The 20263-nt window shown below is 38.4% G+C and overlaps 1 protein-coding gene across 2 annotated transcripts in view; it reads left to right on the top strand.

The window, feature by feature from the left end:
- Window positions 1–20263, top strand: part of ap2a1 (adaptor related protein complex 2 subunit alpha 1) — a 53622-nt gene that overhangs the window by 21308 nt on the left and 12051 nt on the right. Inside the window, exons 6-15 of one of the 2 annotated variants that reach the window (XM_062407137.1) lie at window positions 917–1176; window positions 1680–1848; window positions 6003–6140; window positions 6366–6548; window positions 8727–8824; window positions 8905–9136; window positions 9406–9594; window positions 9707–9861; window positions 13445–13507; window positions 20155–20217. In XM_062407137.1, the coding sequence (XP_062263121.1) occupies window positions 917–1176; window positions 1680–1848; window positions 6003–6140; window positions 6366–6548; window positions 8727–8824; window positions 8905–9136; window positions 9406–9594; window positions 9707–9861; window positions 13445–13507; window positions 20155–20217 (1550 nt within the window). The remainder of the gene's footprint in view (window positions 1–916; window positions 1177–1679; window positions 1849–6002; window positions 6141–6365; window positions 6549–8726; window positions 8825–8904; window positions 9137–9405; window positions 9595–9706; window positions 9862–13444; window positions 13508–20154; window positions 20218–20263) is intronic. The other variant, XM_062407138.1, reaches the window with a different exon arrangement.

Raw genomic sequence — 20263 nt, 5'->3', positions numbered from 1 at the left:
TGACATTCTTTTTTCATGGATGAAAACTATTGCATGTTCGCTATGTGGCAGGAATATCCGAGTTAGCAGTTGGAGAAAGCATCCCGGAGCTAACCTGCGCTGCTCGGCTTCATGTTCGCACATGGACCGTCAGTCCACGTGGAAGGGAACCTGGAAAGACCCGGGTCTGTGTGAGGGGTTCCGGGAGTTAGAGCGTGACAATAACTTGACTGAGAGGGCAAGAACAGTGAAATTCAGCTAGCTCCCAACGGGGCTTAGTTTAGAGTACAGCACCGCATATTTTCAAGTGTTACCAGTGAACGGATCCCGTTTAACTGCCACAAGAGTTGTTCATCTTCGAATAAAGACCTCAATAAGGACACACACTTTGTTTTTTCTATTTTCACTGCATTTTAATATAGCCTATAAATAGTGAATTTTTATATGAAAATATTAATGATTAATCAAAAATCGATCGGTAATTCTCCCAACGATCGATTAAGACAATTTAATTGAATGCCCATCCCTAGTTCATTTACGCTGAGTTTTAAATAATTCATATGCTTTTACAGAAATACCCTAAAATATAAGCAGGCATACTTGGGTTTGTGTAATTTAAAGTGTACTGTATGCCTTGGAATTCTCATTGTTAGTTTGAATACTACATTGTCACTTTTTCGCGAATACACAGACATTTCACAAAATGTTCGGTCATGGAAATTTGGATTAAAGTCATGGAAAAGTCATGGAAATCCATTGGTAAAAATCTGTATGAACCCTGTATATACTAGACTAACATTTGGGAGCTGAAATTTGTATGGTAATAGATACTTGCTGTATATAATTAGTAGCCTGACGTTGTCATACTCATAATTATAATAATTATATTATATAACTATTACAGCACATATAACGAAAGTTTCTGTTGGTTTTCTAGATTGTGTCATCAGCCTCCACTGACCTGCAGGATTACACTTACTACTTTGTGCCAGCCCCATGGCTCTCCTGCAAGTTGCTGCGACTGCTGCAGTGCTACCCTCCACCAGAAGATGGTGCTGTCAAGGGTCGTCTAGTAGAGTGCCTGGAGACTATCCTTAACAAGGCCCAGGAGCCACCCAAATCCAAAAAGGTCCAGCACTCCAATGCCAAGAATGCAATCCTGTTTGAAGCTATCTCACTCATTATCCACTATGACAGGTGAGCATTCTGATCAACATGACTCTGCACTTCAACAAAATATACACAGTAAAGTTGCTTAAACAAAGTTATAGTATTTCAGCCATTAAATCAGCAGCGTAACATCTGGAGCTTGAAATTAATAAAGGTATGATTACTGCAAATTTTGTCGCTATTGTTACTATTATATTAAAAACCCTAAATGTTCTGATTGGCTTGATGGAGACTGATTTAAGAATTTTTTCCAATTTAAGAGGAAAATAGACACTGAGATGTTGTTTTTAAGGTCCAGTGTGTAAAATTTAGACGAAAGAGATCTACTGTCAGAAATTGAATATAAAACAATTCTTGTGAACTTTTCACTTGATAATCACGTGTGTAATCATCTAAATTGTACGAAATTGTGTTTTCTTTAGCCTAGAATGGACCCTTGTTTAATGAGTCTTACTAAGTAATAAGGGGCTTTCCCCAATCTGAGTTTGACCTGAACAGATGTTAATTAAGTTTTGGTCTCTGTTGGACAGTGAACCAAATCTGTTGGTGCGAGCCTGTAACCAACTGGGCCAGTTCCTGCAGCACAGAGAGACCAACCTGCGCTACCTTGCTCTGGAGAGCATGTGTACTCTGGCCAGCTCTGAGTTTTCCCATGAAGCTGTCAAGACACACATCGAAACCGTCATCAATGCCCTCAAGGTGGTGCCTTTCACTAAAAACTAAATACAATCACTAAGCATGTCTGAGCAATATTTTGATTACAGACTTGTACTAAGCCTTCCAAGATCTACAGTGCTGTAAAAAAGTATTTGCCCCCGTCCAGATTTTTTATTGTTTGTATATTTGTCAAACTTAAAGATTCAGATCATCAATAAAATTTTAATATTAGACAAAGATAACCCAATGAATACAAAATGCAGTTTTTAAATGATGATTTAATTTATTAAGGGAAAAAAGCTATCCAAACCTACGTGGCCCTATGTGAAAAAAAAAATTGCCCCCTAAACCTAATAACTGGTTGTGCCCCCCTTATTCCAGGGAAAGTAACTCATTTTGGAGCCAAAAATCAAATTATTTGTAAAATATTTTTTTTCATCTTAGATTTTTTCTATGAGGTGTCCAGAACAACATAGTAAAAGTACTGAGAAACCCTTGTTGAGGAATCTTTTTTAAATCTCATCAATGTGTGCCAATAAGGCCGTGCAACAACACACTCCAATTGGGCTATTTTTTTCCATTTACTCCTATCAAAATGAAACTTTACACAATGAAGTACCCATGAAAAGTAAAAAATGTCATATTACAATTTTCTTTGAAAATGAATTTGAATATGCAAATGAGCTATACACTAATCGAATATGCCCAAAATAAACCCAAATAGAATTAATTTTTTTCTTTACTCTTACCACAATAAAACTTTACATAAACTTTACAGTCATTTTTATGTTTCTTTTGAAATGAATTTGAATATGCACATGAGCTCTACACTTATTCAATATGTCCTAAATTGCATAGGAAGAAACACCATTCATATGTATTACAAAAACATCGGCCCAATCATCCTACTGCCAATGGGTGATGGCAATGCTGCTTTTAGACTGGCTTCTAACCTGAAAACTGCCTGGCTTGGATGAAGATTGGGCCGATGTATTTGTCATACATATGAATGGTGTTTCTGCCTATGCAAATTATGACATATTCAATAAGTGTGGAGCTCATGTGCATATTCAAATTTATTTCAAAAGAAACTTGTAATTCAAAAAAAGTTACTTTTCATGTATACTTTTACCATTTAAAGTTTAATTGTGGTAGGAGTAAAGGAAACAATTAAGCCTATTTGATTGTATTTTGGGCATATTCGATTCGTGTATAGTTAATTTGCATATTCAAATTCATTTTCAAAGAAACTTGTAACACAACATTTTTTTATTTTCATGGGTACTTTCATTGTGTAAAGTTTCATTTTGATAGGAGTATAGGACAAAAAATAGCTCCATTGGGGAGCATTGTTGGCTGGCCTTATTGGCCAACATCTCAGATTGATGAGATTAAACATATTTCCTCAACTAGTATTTCTTAGGACTTTTAGTATGTTGTTCTGGACACCTCATAGAAAAGATATATGCTATATAAGATATATAAAAAATATTTTACAATTAGTCGTTCGTAAAACGCTACTTTGCCTGGACTACCTTGGCGGCAACAACTGCATCAAGCATTGGCAACGAGTCTTTCACTTAGCTGTGGAGGATTTTTGGCCCACTCTTCTTTGCAGAATTGTTTTAATACAGTCACATTGGATGGTTTTCGAGCATGAACGGCTTGTTTGAGGTCATTCTACAGCATCTCAATTGGATTTAAGTCCGGACTTTGACTAGGCCACTCCAAATCTTAATTTTGGGTTTTTTTAGCCATTCAGAGGTGGATTTGCTGGTTTTTTTTCGGATCATTGTCCTGCTGCATAACCCAAGTGCGCTTGAGCTTGAGGTCAAGAACTGATGGCCGGACTTTCTCCTTCAGGATTTTCTGGTAGAGAGCAGAATTCATGGTTCCATTAATTTTGGCAAGTTGTCCAGGTCCGGAAGCTGCAAAGCAACCCCAGACCATCACACTACCACCACCATGTTTGACTGTTGGTATGATATGCTGTGTTAGTTTTACGCCAGATTTAACGGGACGCACACTTTCCCAAAAGTTCAAATTTTGTTTCGTCAGTCCACAGAATATTTGCCCAAAAGTCTTTGGGATCATCAAGATGTTTTTTGGCAAATATAAGACAAGCCTTTGTTTTATTTTGGTCAGCAGTGGCTTTCGCCTTTGAACTTTCCCATGGATGCCATTTTTGCCCAGTGTCTTTCTTATTGGCCTTAACTGAGGCAAGTGAGGCTTGCAGTTCCTTAGATGTTGTTCTGGGGTCTTTTATGACCTCCTGGATGAGTTGTCGATGCGCTCTTGGAGTTATTTTGGTAGGCTGCCCACTGGCCACTGGGAGGTTCACCACTGTTCTAAGTCTTCTCCATTTGTGGATAATGGCTCTCAGGGCCGGCCCTAGCACATTTGGCGCTCTAGGCAAGCTTCACTCCTGGCGCCCCCCCCCCCCCCCCCCCCCCCCCCCCCACACACACACACACACGAAAGCTTATTATAAAATTATTCTTTCTTCGTCGAAGTTGCTTGGACACACACACACTAACCATAAGCCTCAATGTGCTAGCATGTTCTGACAACACCAAGGAGGTTTGTACCTCAATTTTTGCGTCATTTTACCCAATGTTACATTCATTTTTTAAGTATTGGTTGGAGATATATGTTATGGGTCCCAAAATTGATACCACAGCAACAAAGTATATCTGTAGAATGAAGCATGAATGCAGCAGCAGTAACGACACGGAGCATTCAGTTCCACATCCAGACTGCATCTTATTCAAATTAAACACAATTTCAAGTACAAGCATTTCTTTGAGTGTAACTGCATTTTAAACTGCATAAAACATACATTCAATTATTATGGTGTCTCTTTCCTCCAAACATCTTAATATACATCATCACTCATAAAGAAATATAAACATTTACATTATAGACCTATTGGACATTAGCTTATAACTGATCTTTATAAGGCACAATAACAATACATGAATTACAGAGTCTGTGTGTGTCGGAGCTGAACTACACACTGTAAAGTAAACAATATACTAGCGCGACCCACCTGCAAGACGAAGTGCAGGTAAAATAAACACCTATACAGACGAATGTAGCCCCGCCCACCTAGTGCGCGAGTGTCTCTCCTCACTGCCCAGCGGAGTTTCTAAGTTTTACCAGTCAACACGTCTCAATGACACCCGTGGTGATCAAGCGAGGCTTTAGGAGCTAACGTAGGTGACCCTCACCCACTACTACCCTGTAGAATACAGGATGGAAGCAGCAGCAGGAACGACACGGAGCATTCAGTTCCTCATCCAGACTGCATCGGACAGTACGGGGTGCAACTGCTCCCGTGCCAAACGTTCCACCTGAGTGCTGCTGTCATTTACTGATTTCTCTAATGAAACTACTTAAATTACTGTCAGAGTAATTAATTACAATATTTTTGGCTATACCACATAGAGAAGGGGGCGCAAAAATCTCTGCCCAGCAAAAACATTTTTATTTTATTTTATCTTGCCTGTAGAAAAGACCGGCCCTGATGGCTCTCACTGTGGTTTGCTGAAGTCCCAAAGCCTTAGAAATGGCTTTGTAACCCTTTCCAGACTGAATCATGTAAATTTCTTTGTTTCTCATCTGTTTTTGAATTTCTTTAGATCGTGACATGATGTGTTGCTTTTTCAGGTCTTTGAGTCTACTTCACTTTGTCAGACAGGTTTTATTTAATTGATTTCTGGCAGTAATCAGGCCTGGGTGTGGCTAGTGAAATTAAACGCTTTCCAAAAAATGTGGTTAATCACAGTTCATTCATGATTAATCAGGGGGGGACAAATACGTTTTCACATAGGGCCAGGTAGGTTTGGATAGCTTTTTTCCATTAATAAATTAAATCATGATTTAAAAACTGCATTTTGTATTAACTTGGGTTATCTTTGTCTAATATTAAAATTTGTTTGATGATCTGAAACATTTAAGTGTGACAAATATGCCAAAAAATAAGAAACCAGGAAGGGGGAAAATACTTTTTCACAGCACAGCACACTGTTTGAACCAGTTATATTACATATGTCGACTTCACAATAATAACATACTCTATCTTTAAAATGTGGTATATTTGTCAGCTGTACAGGACAGTCCCCCTCCACACGATGTTATCCAATTGTCTGTAGGACATTCTCGTGTTGTTCATTTTGTGTTGTTTGTCTCTGTAGACTGAGAGGGATGTGAGCGTTCGACAGAGGGCAGCTGATCTGCTGTATGCCATGTGTGATCGCAGTAACGCCAAGCAGATTGTAGCCGAGATGCTCAGCTACCTTGAGACCGCAGACTACTCCATCAGAGAAGAGATGGTAGGTGTGAGAGATTTTTTACAAAATATATATTTTGAGAGATATCTCTAAATGTCATTTTCTTAATGTCCGGTGCATTCATCAACATCAAACCATTCTTTAGAAAATTTATTTTTATTTACATACTCAAACCTACACGTGCACTCGATATTTCAAAATTTGTTATTGATTTATTTTTTATTAAAACTACATTTTATCTGATTAAACTCTGCCTTACTCTTTCAGGTGCTGAAAGTGGCCATACTTGCAGAGAAGTATGCTGTGGATTACTCCTGGTACGTGGATACCATTCTCAATCTCATTCGCATTGCTGGTGACTACGTGAGTGAAGAGGTGTGGTATCGCGTCATTCAGATCGTCATCAACCGAGATGATGTGCAGGGCTACGCAGCCAAAACAGTGTTTGAGGTATTTCTTTATAAAATCTTAAAATGTAACAAAGATGATGTTAGAACTGGATATATCCACTAGATAGGTAGCCTGGTTCCTGGCTGATCCTGTCAAGAAGAAAGTAATTTACCTTAACACATTATTGAGTGGACATTTACCTTTTTTTTTTCAAAGTAATGTGTATTTATTCTGAATTTTTCTGATAGATTTGCATTTAATTAGATATTTGGTTAAATAACAATGCAAACTATTTTCACAAGGAGCACTAGATGAATGCGTGAATGAGTTGGTAATTTGCAGTGACTTCAGGCAAATGGTATCTTTGCACAGGAGCAAATATAACAAGACTGCTCAGAGATATACCTTAGTTTTATCAAATCACACATGTAATGCCTGAATTCAAGCCAGTCTTGTGGGCCATATAAAAGTTGAAAAGTGCCCTATATGGCCTGTGGACCGCTAGTTAAACAGGCCTGTTGTACACTTTCGACCAGTATCCAAGAGACATCTCTACACAGTGTTTGATTTCTTCTTTCTTTGTTTATTGTCTGTATTTTGTTTTTTCTATCTCTCTATTTATGTTTTGTCTCATTTTGTGCAATTTGTGGCCCTCTGTTTACATTTGTACCTTGCACACACACACATACACCAGCATTAATGCATACTTTTGTATTATAAAATGATATGTTATCACTGAATTATGTGACATGGAATATCGATGAGATTGGTACTCTGACAAGAAAATGTAACATTTTAAATCATAAATGTATATGGCAATCTGCAGAAACATCAAAACAGTTCATGAGTTATTTTGGTCTTAATATACAGAAACGCACTGCCAGATGGTGCTTTAACTCTTTTTAAAGACACACAATTTGATAGTTTCGGCATTCTTCTTGGAAATTAATGATTCCCTGGAGTCATCTACAAATATCTTGTTCATCCTCTGTCCATAAAAGAATTCCAACTGGAACAAAAAATTCTAACAATTAGAAAACATCAACGCAAGTAACCCAACAGAAAAACTCAGAATGACCTATGGAGCCATGTGACGATATTCAACAACATTATCGCATGTTTTCTTAATATTGTGCAGCCCTTATTTCAAAATTATTTTTATCCTTTTGGTTCTATTTTTGGGCATCTTTTTTATGCTTTGAGGTAAAATTTAACACCAATTTTAATCTGAGAGATCAAATAATTCAGCCAGATGCAGGTCCAAGGGCTGGATCAACGGGGACATTAAAGCCCTGCTGAACAGGAACAACAGGATTTTCATGGAGGGGTACAATCATGAATAAGAATAATATTTTTTTTAATCGTTATTCAAGGTAAAAAAGTTTGATAATCCAATGAAGTCATATCGCCCAGCAGTAATCCAGAGTGAACTGAAGAGGGAGCTAAAGAACAGAACTAAATGGAGATAATAATAGCAATATAACACTTAAAGGAACTTGTTTACATATACTTTAAGGCAGTAAAAAAGTGTCAAAAGATGAGTGGAGCTCACGCTTTCCCTTTTTTCAGTTTGTATCTTCGCCTATGTTAGTTCAGTTATTTTTTCAGTTTATATTAGACCAGTGTTTATAATAGACCGGGATGGTGTTTAATTTTAGGGCAATAGACTTTTTTTCCTGAGTCAACTCTTTTTCCTTTCTTCCTAAAGAGAAAATTATATCACAGTTTCAAATAAACCCAAGTGAAACACCACCATACCTTAGGTTATACACACAATGTTGACAATTATGAACATAAGGTACAGAATAAAATGTTCAGTTTAGTGCAAATCACAGTTTGTTTCCAATTTAGTTCTGTATGAATTTCTCATTCAGTCCAGTTCAAACAAAGGAAAAGATATCGATACTCCTACCACGCTAGCAGCGAGTCACCAAAATCCAAACAAAGTTCAATCCTGCATGATGAAGGTTGCCATTACATGCAGATTCCATGGGTCTGGCTCGCCATCTTGTCTTGTCCTGCATTTGTATCTCTCCCCACACATAGATCTGTCTCTTTCACCAGATAAGATGGATGGATTTTACACCAGTTTCACCTATTTATTAATTTTAATTGACTATCTATTTACAGATTTGAATACATATTTATATCTATTTAATTTCACATATATTTATTTTATACTCTTTTTTTTAATGTAGGCTACATCAATGTGGATTACATAATCATTGTCTCCTCCAGGCCTTGCAGGCCCCTGCTTGCCATGAGAACATGGTGAAAGTTGGGGGCTACATTTTGGGAGAGTTTGGTAATCTAATTGCTGGGGACCCACGTTCCAGGTATGTTGGGCTTTTGAATTGCAAGCCACTAAGTTAATGCTTGAAATGACAAAAAGTAACTTCTCTGTCCTGTTATCCAGCCCGTTGGTCCAGTTCAACCTTCTCCACTCAAAGTTCCATCTGTGCTCCGTGCCGACTCGAGCCCTGCTCCTCTCAGCCTACATCAAGTTTATCAACCTTTTCCCAGAGACCAAGGCCACGATTCAAGAAGTGCTCCGCTGCGACAGCCAGATCCGAAACTCAGATGTTGAGCTGCAGCAGCGTGCTGTTGAGTATCTGAAGCTTTCTTCCATTGCCAGCACTGATGTCCTGGTTAGTATCGATGACGGTGTTAGACTAAACTCAACTCAGCTCAGTTCAGGCCCAGTAATGACTGAATGAAAAGCTTTTGCAGGGAGCACTGGTGTGCATAGTTAATGCATTTTTATTACAATGTTTCCATTTCCGTCAGAATCTATTCTAGAGCCTTGTAGTCTTTCTACTGAATATGTTGTCCATTTATGGTGATATTATTGTTAAGTCAGATGCTGAAAACTCTTTTTGTCCAAACCTACTGTATGGTTCTCCTTTCTGTTCCTCAGGCCACTGTCCTGGAGGAGATGCCTCCCTTCCCAGAAAGGGAGTCATCAATCCTGGCTAAGCTGAAGAAGAAGAAGGGACCTGGTGCTGTGTCTGTAACAGAGCTGGAAGACAGCAAAAGGGAGGGTGGGGAGTTGAATGGAGGGGGTGACCGGGGTCCAGAAACAACTGCCATGGCTGCCTCCAATGCTGTGAGTGTCTCGCTGCACAAAACAACATAATTGTTAGTTTTCTCTGGCTTTAGTACTGGAAGCTTGAGCAAAACATTTTTTGACCCTAGTGCATATTTCCTTTATTTTTCAGTCAACCCCGTCACCATCTGCAGACCTCCTTGGGATTCGTTCTGCTGCTCCCATTAGTGCTGGTCCAGCCAGTGCTGGCAGCTTATTGGTCGATGTGTTCTCTGAGACAGGGCCTGCTGCACCTTCTGCTGCTGTGAATGACGAAGGCTTCTTAAGGTAAAAAGACATCCTTTGAAAGGCAGATATATAATTCACTATAAGGCACAGGCCAGTATTAGTGGTTACAGCCAAACTCATCGATAATTCTGTAGTTCTCAGAGGAGAAGGAAAGATAAGAAAGGCCCAGAACTTGATTGGCTTTATTCTAACCAGTATTGTACCTTTAAGTATGGACAGATCGTTCCCGAGACAGATCCTTGGGACTGACTCAAGACATCACTGATTCCTACTGTACTGTATCACAATAAATGTATTATTGTTCATGCAGTCTTCATGGAGTAGGTTAGTGAGTGACGTTACCAATTACACCTGAGATAAAGGCACTAACATGGTTACTGAAAATGTGTAGGGTTTCTAATTATAGATATCTACAATTCAGTTTCATTATTACTATATTTCATCTAAAATGTAATTCTGACTAGTCATAATTCAAGTTTACGATATCTGCAGTCAAACTTAATAAAAGGTATCTTGAACTGAGGTAAATTAAAGATATCTTTAATTTGAATAATGACTAGTCAGAATTGAATTGTAGATAACTGAAACTGGAATTGCTTTTGCAAATATGTATAGTACATATACAAAGAGCATCGTATAAGGAAACAAGTTTCTTTTTGAATAAATAATTGGAAAGGATAAAATGCAATTGTCTTATCAGATTAATAATCGATCAATTTAAATAATGATTGACAGATTATTGTCACATTGTCAAAATAGTTGTTAGTTGCAGCCCTAAACTGCTGTATTTTTAATACTGTCATACTAGTTACAATAAAAATAATAGCTACACTTAAGATAGTTTTCAGATGTGGGGAAGTAACTTGTTTTTTTGTAGAGGATACTTTATGGTTTGTGTCAATAGGACTTTATCTGAATTTTCATATGAGAACACATCCCACTGCATAATAATGTCCTTTTATTCATTGCTGAGTTGTTTATTTGTCTGCAGTTTTTGTCATTTACATATGTATTATTTATTACATTTATTATTATTACAGCAATTTAAAAAACTGTTTTCACAAGCTAGTGAAATCGTTGGTACCCTTGAGAACATAATGTTCCAAGAGTGGCTAGACTAGACTGTGTGCAACTGGTTTTGGACCTTAATGAGGAAGAACCCTGAATTGGTCATGTAGTTTTATTTCCACTTGTAAACTGTTAACGTAAATAGTTGTGATGTTTGTGCTGTCAATGTACTAGGACTTACTAGTTGCCCATGTTTGTTGTGGTTTTGTTGGCTCTGTCTTTCTTTGACCTGTCAACCTGGAGACATCCATAGGCAAATCCTTTTGCTGATGTTACTTCTACTTACTAAATCTAACACTATGCCAATGGATGGTTGGGTGAAGTGTTTGAGGTCACAAAACACTTCTGAAGTTTAAAGGCTAAGCTTTATTGCAGCAGAATCCAATACAATTAATGTCAATGGAGAGTCCTTCAGACCTGAGACTTCAGAAGTGTTTTGTCCTTTAGATAGAGTTATAGTCATATATATATATATATATATATATATTTACATTTTAATGATTTTGTTATTGTTTTACCGTATTATAAACCGAAAATCAGATTTGATAAGAACTGGAATCAATAAGAAGAATTGGAATTGATCAAATTAAAAGTATAAACAACCCTAGACATTGCAGGTTTCCGGTGGCTCCTTAAAAAGTCCCCCAAAAAAACTTCAATTAAAATCCACTAAATTAGAGTCCTAAATGGACCATAAATTTGGTGCATAGTATTCAAATTGCGGATGGTTCATTTAAGGCTAGAATAAAATCATCTTTAAAACTTAATTATTGAGACACTGCCTTTCTAATCACAAAAGACTGATGGGTGTTAATTTCTTCTAGTATTCATGTGGGCAGAGCACGACACAGCGCAACAGTTCAGAGTCTTGCAAATCAGTGGTCAGCTATATAGCTGCAATGAGCCCTGTAATGCTGACAGTGATGTCTATTTAGATTTAGGATCCATCAGAGCACAGAAACGGCACTGTTAAAAGTAACTAAAGACTTTTTCATGGCATCAGAAAATGGACTCTCAATACTTGTCCTGCCGCATCTTACTGCAACATTTTACACCATAGATAATAAGATTGTGTAACAGAGATTTGAACAACATGTAGGGATAAAGTTATGTCATTAGGCTGATTTAAGTCATATTAATCAAATAAATTTCATTTTGTTAATGTTAGCAATGACTCCATGCACAGAGAATCAACACGCGACAGAAATCACAAAAACAAAAAGAAAGTCACAGACAAAAGATGTCAAGAGAGTTTGTGGTTATAACAGCTGACGCTGGTGTCGATGTGCTGTAAACAAAATCACATGATCTCCTTTGCATAATTTAAACTTTTAAATCCTGCCTGTGACACAAACACATAAACACACAAACCCAGAAACACACACACACACACACACACACACAAATACATACACACACAGAGTTCGTCTATTCAGCCATCCTCTGGCACGATTGACGTCAGTTTACCAGCTTACAATAATTGAAATAAACCTGCTTTTTATCCCACTAAGATATGAACAAACATGTGTATTAACAAATCTTGGCTTGATATCTTGCTTGTATTAAAGTAAATTAATTATCACTTGTTCCACCTGGATGGAATAATGCAACCATAAGTCGGGAGTCACCCAGTACAACCTTCTGATTAGTGGATGACAAAATATCTTATCAAGACAGGCTTTCTTAGTATTTCTAAGAATGCAACAAATTAGAGGTATTCTTGATCAAATTTTCAGATTTATTCTGAGAATTTTTTTCCAAGCAAAACTGGAATTGTACAATAAATATCCTTAACTAAAAAAAAGTATTAATCAAGTAGAATGGGAAACCTTATCCATTTGAGACCTTGTGAATAAGAATCAAAGCGATTTGGGAAAGAAATACCCATCACTCATTGAGAAATTACAGATTTAATGTTACCAATGGTGCTGAATGAGCTGTGAAACATATTAGGTGCACCTACATTATGTACTAGTTGGACCTATATAAATAAGTTATGCATCCCAATGCAAAAGGTTACTCTGGAGCTCTGAATAATGTATTAATGTATTGATCTCAAATAAAAAACTCTGACATATTTAGGGTATTAATATCATCTGTACAATTTGGTGTCTGGAATGTGGCCTTGGCTGGGGTATATGCTCTTAAGTTTAATTATGTAGTAATCGGTTATCTGGTGTAAGGTGATGTAAGGCTGAAACATAGCATGGTACAAAGCAATGCAGGACAGTGTTGTGTTGGTGATGCACACATGTGCACCCACATGCACACAAAGCAGGTGCTTTGGACATTTCTCCAGGTTGGCAGGTCTGCTACTGTTCTTTTTATCTTGCTGTATATGTGACTGTCTTTCGTCTTTTTCTCCTACTGTGTGTGTGTGTGTGTGTGTGTGTGTGTGTGTGTGTGTGTGTGTGTGTGTGTGTGTGTGTGTGTGTGTGTGTGTGTGTGTGTGTGTGTGTGTGTGTGTGTGTGTGTGTGTGTGTGTGTGTGTGTGTGTGTGTGTGTGTGTGTGTGTGTGTCCGTCCTATTCTCTACAATGATTGGACATTGACAGAGATCTGGAACAGCCGACCGAGACCTCCGATTCCCTATTGGTGGAGGGTTCTGGTGACTTGGAGTAAGGGCCCAGTTGCAAAACTACATGATCTATAAAAAATTGAGTTAATGCACACACATTGTTTTCTAGGACATGCCTTTTAATCAGTAGCTAAGCTTGCCATTTCTGATAAAAGAAGTAGGAAGTTGAGACATTTTTGTTTACATAAAAGCACTGAACTGCTCTACTAATAATTTGATGCCTCTTAATATTTTATTGACAACCTTAACACAATCAGCTGTGTTGCCTTCCATTATAATCAGATTAACTGCATAAAGCATGGAAGGACTACCAACAATCTTAGCTGCTCCATAGAGCTTTTTGCTCTCTAGCTCTTCATTTGGTTGTATGGCTTGTAGCTTTTGCTGCCATCAACCAAATGTCCAGCTGCAGGGAGCAACTTTTCAAGTTGTATTGAAGCTCTGGTAGGTAGGAGATGTAGTAAGTGATATGGGGTGTTAAGTCAGAACACTGTAGTTATGTCTGCCTCCTGAGCCCAGAGTGTGAGCTGGTTCCACAGGAGAGGAGCCTGGTAGCTGTAGGCTCCACCTCCCATTCTACTCTTACAAACTCTTGGAACCACAAGAAAGTCTGTTTTTGGGAGCCGTTGATAGTTCTTTGATATATAAAGGGGCTTGATTGTTAAGGGCTTTGTATGTGAGGAGCAGGATCTTGAATTATATTCTGAATTTACAGGGAGCCAATGCAGAGAAGCTAAGACAGAAGTAATATCATCTCCTCTTTTAGTTCATGTAAGCACTCGTGCTGCAGGATTTTGGAATGCATGGACTAGTTTTTCAGCATCCTTCTGAAACAGGATGTTCCTAATTTTCACAATATTGCGCCGGTGGAAGAAAGCTTTCCTAGAGACTTGTTTTATATGTGGGTCAAACATACTCCAAGGTTCTTCAAAGCAGAGCTGGGGGCCAAGCTAATACCATCCAAGGGGACTGGGATAGAAAGTGTTTCTCTGAGAGGATAGGGCCAATTACAATTACCTCAGTTTTGTCTGGATTTTGAAGTAAGAAGTTCCGGTTCGTTCAGGCCTTGATGTTCTTGAGGCATTCCTGAATTTGAAGTAAGAGATTATTCATTAGGCTTCATAAATATGTAAAGCTGGCTGTCAACTGTGTAACGATGGAGGGTGCATGGTACTTTCTGATGATGTTGCCAAAAGGGAGCATATATAAGGTGTAGAGTATCAGTCCAAGGACAGAATCTTGTGAAACTCCATGATTAACTTGTGTGTGTGCATGGATGAGTCATTGTTAACATTAACAAATTGAAATCGATTTGATTTATAGGACTTAAATCAGCCTAATGGCATTACTTTTATCCCTACATGTTGTTCAAATCTCTGTAACACAATCTTATGATCTGTGGTGTAAAATGCTGCAGTAAGATCCAGCAGGACAAGTATTGAGAGTCCATTTTCTGGTGCCATGAAAAGGTCTTTAGTAAAGTCAAAGTCAAAGTTTATTGTCACATGCACCAATGACAGCATCATCGGAGCAGTGAAATTCTTATGACATGGCAGGCAAACATCTACGCAGTAGGCGACTTTACAAAATGACAAAAAAATAACATACTATGTAACATAACATATAACATAACATTGTAACATATAACATAGTCAAGTGAATATTAAATTAAGTAATATGACATATAACATAGTCAAATTAAAGTCAAAGTTAAATGAAGCAGCAGTTTACAGGGTGAAGGAGTGGGGAATATTAAATAAAATAATATGAATATATGTATAACATATAACATAGTCAAATAAATTCAAATGAAGCAACAGTTTTCAGGGTGAAGAAGTGGGGAATATTAAATAAGATATGTGAAGTAAGTGTATTTGTATGATTCGGGAGCAGAATGTAGATGGTGACTATTCAGAGGATAGAAAAAAAAGTGAAGGACTGGGTAATATTAAATTAAATAATATGAATATAGGTATTACATAGGCAGATAAAAGTCCAAATGAAGCAGCAGTTTACAGGGTGAAGAAGTGGGGAATATTAAATAAAATGAATATATGTGGAGTAAGTGTATTTGTATGAGTGTGGGAGCAGAATGTACATGGTGACTGTTAAGGGGGTCAATGTTGATTGTTCAGAAGCCTGATGGCCTGGGGGTAGAAGCTGTTTGTGAGTCTGGTAGTCCGTGCTCGGATGCTCCGGTAACGTCTGCCAGAAGTGATCATCAAGTGGTCCTTGATGATCTTCCAAGGGAGATGGCAGCCGATAATGCGCTCCGCTGTCTTCACCACTCTCTGCAGGGCCTTTCGATCAGCAGCGGAGCAGCTACCAAACCAGGCAGTAGTGCTACCAAACCAGGCAGTAGTGCAGCTTGAGAGGATGCTCTCAATGGTGCACCTGTAGAAGTTTGTTAATGTTTTTGCAGCCATGCCAAACTTCTTGAGTCTCCTCAGGAAGTATAAACGCTTTTGTGAAGTTTTCACCACAGAGTCCGCTTGTTTGGACCAGGTCAGGTCATCCGTGATGAACACACCGAGGAACTTGAATTCGGAGACTCTCTCCACTACAGCTCCATCAATGTGTAACGGGCCGTGACCCTCTGCAGCTTCCTGAAGTCCACGATCATCTCCTTGGTCTTGCAAACGTTGAGAGACAGGTTGTTCTCCTGGCACCATGTCTCCAAGCCTCTGACCTCTGACCTAGTAACGTTTAACAGTGTTGTTTCTGTGCTGTGATGGATCCTAAATCCTGTCTGAAAGTCTTCCAACAAATCATTACTATCTAGGAAATCACATAGCTGCTTAGTTATAGCTTTTTCAATGATTTTTTAAATGAAGGGCAGGTTTGATATGGGTCTATAATTAGTTAAAAGATCTGGATTTGGAGTAGGCTTTTAAAGCAGATGTTTAATTACTGCTACCTTAAAAGCCTGTGGTACGTAGCCAGTTAACAAAGACATGTTAATCTGATTTAATATAGAACTGTCAATTAGAGGGAAAGCTTCATTAAAAGTATTGTTGTAACAGGGTCTAATAGACAAGTTGACGGTTGAGAGGAAGAAACTAGTGAAGTCAGCTCAGAAAGATCTAATGAAGAAAATTGGTCCAAATGTAAATCTGGTGCTCTAGGTGGTTCTATGATTTCTGTACTAGACAAGGTATTTTTGCTATTAACAGGAGGAGCTGGTGAATTATATCCCAGATTGTTATTAAAACCTCACGAAATCATGCTTTGTCAGCCTGGCTACAGTTCTGAAGAGAATCCTGGGGTTGTTCTTATTTTCTTCTATAAATAATTAATAATAGTAGGCATTACTGAGTGCTTATTTGTTATTCATAAGGCTAGATGAAAAACATCTTAGCTTGTGGAACGCCCATTCCTCTCCAGTGTCCATGGTGTGTGTTCTAAAACATGTGTCTGAGAATTCTACCATGGAGCTAATATCTGAATTACTTTCTTCTTTTTCAGTGTCAATGGTTGTCTTAAATGAGACTTCTGTACTGTTGACAAAGTTATCAACTAGTGTAGGATTGAATTTTCAATAACTTTCCTGTATTGTACCGACACATTGCTGTGAATTTAATGTAAAATGAAGAAATTCTTTAAATTGTTTAACGTTTTATTAGCTAACCAACGACTATAATAGAATTTCTGTCCAGAGTCAGTGTAGTGTGTGAGTGACATCACCTTGTGGTGCACCTGCACACATTGCCAGTGAGGTTACCTGGGGCCATTGGGTGTTTCGGATCTTTCAACAATCAGACACTCTCACCCAGGCATCCCAACCGCGGTTGATCAAGCCCCGGTTTGTGTCAAGGTAGCGCAACCCCATCCACGGCTCTCCTGTCCTGATCCACAGCAACCTTGATGCTAAGCCCTTTGCAGATGGTGTCCGCTATGGCCTTCAGGACTTGGTGATTGCGCCAGTGGTAGTGCCCCTCGCCCAGGGCTTTCGAACTGCGGCTGAGGATTTGCTCCAGGCTCCTTCTCTTCAGGCACTGAGGGCAAGTTGGTGACTCCACCTTCCCCCAGCAAAACAAGTTGGATGGGCTTGGTAGAATGTCATAGACAGCCGTGATTAAGAATTTTATAGGGTTTTGGGAAGTATTTTCAATGTATGTGTATATATATATATGTCTCAATGTGTCCGAACAAGATAAAGAGTGTATTTTAAACAGTGAGTGGGTTTATTCACAGGTTGACTTTGTGAATCAGAATCAAATCCATTTGGGAAATCAGTGGCAATACCCAGCCCTTATCAGCATGTACTTAAAGTAACAAAAAAATATCCAATTTCAGAATAATATGACAGGATTCTCATCACAAGAGAAGATTAAATCTGATGTCAGAGGGTCCCTGAATGTATACACAGTGGAGGACCTGATTAAATTAAGTCTTAAGGAAACTAGCTTGAAGGAAAATAGTGCCAGGAGGGCTGTATATATGAGGTTCAGTCAGGCAAATAGAGCTGGAAGGCCTAACTCAGGGGTGTCAAACATAAGCCCGCGAGCCGGATACGGCCCGCCTGGGGGTCCAGCTTGGCTCGATGGAAAAATAAATAAAAATAATAACAATTTTTTAAAATGAAGAAAGAAAAGAAAAACTGCCATCTCACTCTGTGCCAGTCAGGCGAAGAGGCATAACGAAGCCTTTCTTGCTCTTAGGTTCACAGTGAATTATGGAGGACAAGAGGAGAGACTAGTGTATATTTTAAGTCTAAAAACTCTGGCAGCTGACAGTATGAGACCCAACAAATTAAGAAAACACTTAGAAACATAACACCCTAGTCACATGCATGTGTTCCTTTTGGTTGAGCTTTATCATCGTATCAAAGTGATTATAATTTAATTATTTTTTTCTCTATTTTTGAAAAAGTACAGATTGATGGAGGAATGTAGTGATAAATGTCACCAAAAGTACTTCAATTAAGTTGAATTTAAGCAAAGTTGAAATGGAATAACAGAAATAAATGGGCATTGTTTTAATATGTTTCCTACAATCATTGTTGTGGAAATCATTGTTAATAATTATTGTGAGAAATAATTTACATTGACGTGATCAGACAGTCTCTTCACATGTATTTTTATTATTGTTATTAAAAGGTGATCTATGCAACTTTGTTGTTCAGGAAGTTTAATCCTCTGTACCTATGAAGTAACTCTCAGTTTCAAAAAGGTTGGTGACCCCTTCCATTGACCATTGGTTCCCAAACTGGGGTATGGGGTACGCAAAATAGTTCAGCGGGTACATGGTGGTGTGCACGGAGCACCGGGGGGCTGGAATCCCACCTCAGCCGGCACTCGCCGGCCCTCACTTTCACTTAAATTTTCCATGCGTGCTTCAGACTCCTAGATCCGCGTTCCAAGACAGGTTGGAACCCCCGTTATGTTGGTTTCATGTTTGTATCCCTCACCGCCACGCGCCCCCCCCCCCCCCCCCAACCCTGAGCAACGCCGCTCATATGCTATCATTTTACTGGTCTGGCCAGCTTGAGATCAAAGTGGGCAGTATGTGACCCCATAACTAAAATGAGTTTGACTACAAGGGTTGGCCATCAGAGGTGCCAGCCCTAGTTGTCTTCATAGGGGTGTGCTCTAAAGTGAGGAGAAGGAGAGGCATTCTATAAGAAGACATTCCATGTTTATTTCCGGAGTTGTGTTTGGTAGTTAGTACATTTTCTATTTATTACAAACATATTTATCAGTAAAACAGTTGAGATGGGGGGAAAAAGTATGAATGTGTTGCTTTGCATATTGCTGTTATTTGTGGGTCTAAGTTTCATGCTTTTGCCTCGAAAACAGTGCTACTAGTTGAAAACAGTTAGTCTCGAGCCCTGACATTGTTATTTCTGTAAGTTGTGTATCTATCTGGAAAAATTTGATTTAGGGTTAGTAGATTTATCATGTACCCCTAAATATTCTGCTTACACTCCTAAAGATTTCAGGTTAGGGGCAGCAGTGCTCCTAGTAAAAGAGTTTGGAGGCCTGCTTTGAAAAGTAAAGCCTTCTTGCGTTTTGTTGACTGAATCCACAAATGTTTTTGTTTATTGACTATTGCATAGCCATTGGGAGTTAATCACATTGCCATGAAGGGAAACAGCAGCTCTATTTAACAAATTTGATTTGTAGCACGAGGCCTAAGACCAAAAAGGGCACCGAACCTCATGTGTAAGCTACGTATGCGCTTTAAAAATGTGAAAACTGTCTTAAGTAGAGGGCAGTTGAATCAGTGTTGCTATAGGAATTGTTTCCCTTTTGCATGCTGTTGCCAAATTTTTCAACATTCCAACTATTTTGTTTTCACACAGTTTTGAAACCAACACATTGAAATCAAACATGGACATCTGTACAACACTCATGACTATTGTTTAATTTCTTATTAAGTAGGCATGAGTACAGAGCCAAAATACCAGTAATTGTCCACATACAGTATATGCTGACTGACCTGGATGTTTAAATTGTGTAATAATTTCACTAAAATTTCACTAACAACCCATGCATTCTATTCTTTTATATTTCTTACCTCTTTCTTTTAACCAATTTACCACTGTTTAATGTTGAATGGTGTTTTTTCTCATCTCCTGTTTCTGCTCTATCCATTTATTCCTTATTTGTTCTGTTACTTATCTGTATCATCTTTCCTATCCTGTGGGCTTTTTCTTCATCCCTTTGCTCTCTTGTGGTCTCTCAGCTCTGCTACTCCCTCTGAGGATCCTGCTCCTCCTCTGTCTGAGGCAGACGAACTTCTTAACAAGTAAGGTTTTTCTCTGTGTAAATTTTGTGTTTCTGCCTAGCTTAGC

This window comes from Platichthys flesus, chromosome 16, assembly GCF_949316205.1.
Source record: "Platichthys flesus chromosome 16, fPlaFle2.1, whole genome shotgun sequence".
NCBI lineage: Eukaryota > Metazoa > Chordata > Actinopteri > Pleuronectiformes > Pleuronectidae > Platichthys > Platichthys flesus.
This window is presented reverse-complemented; position numbering and strand designations above follow the sequence as displayed.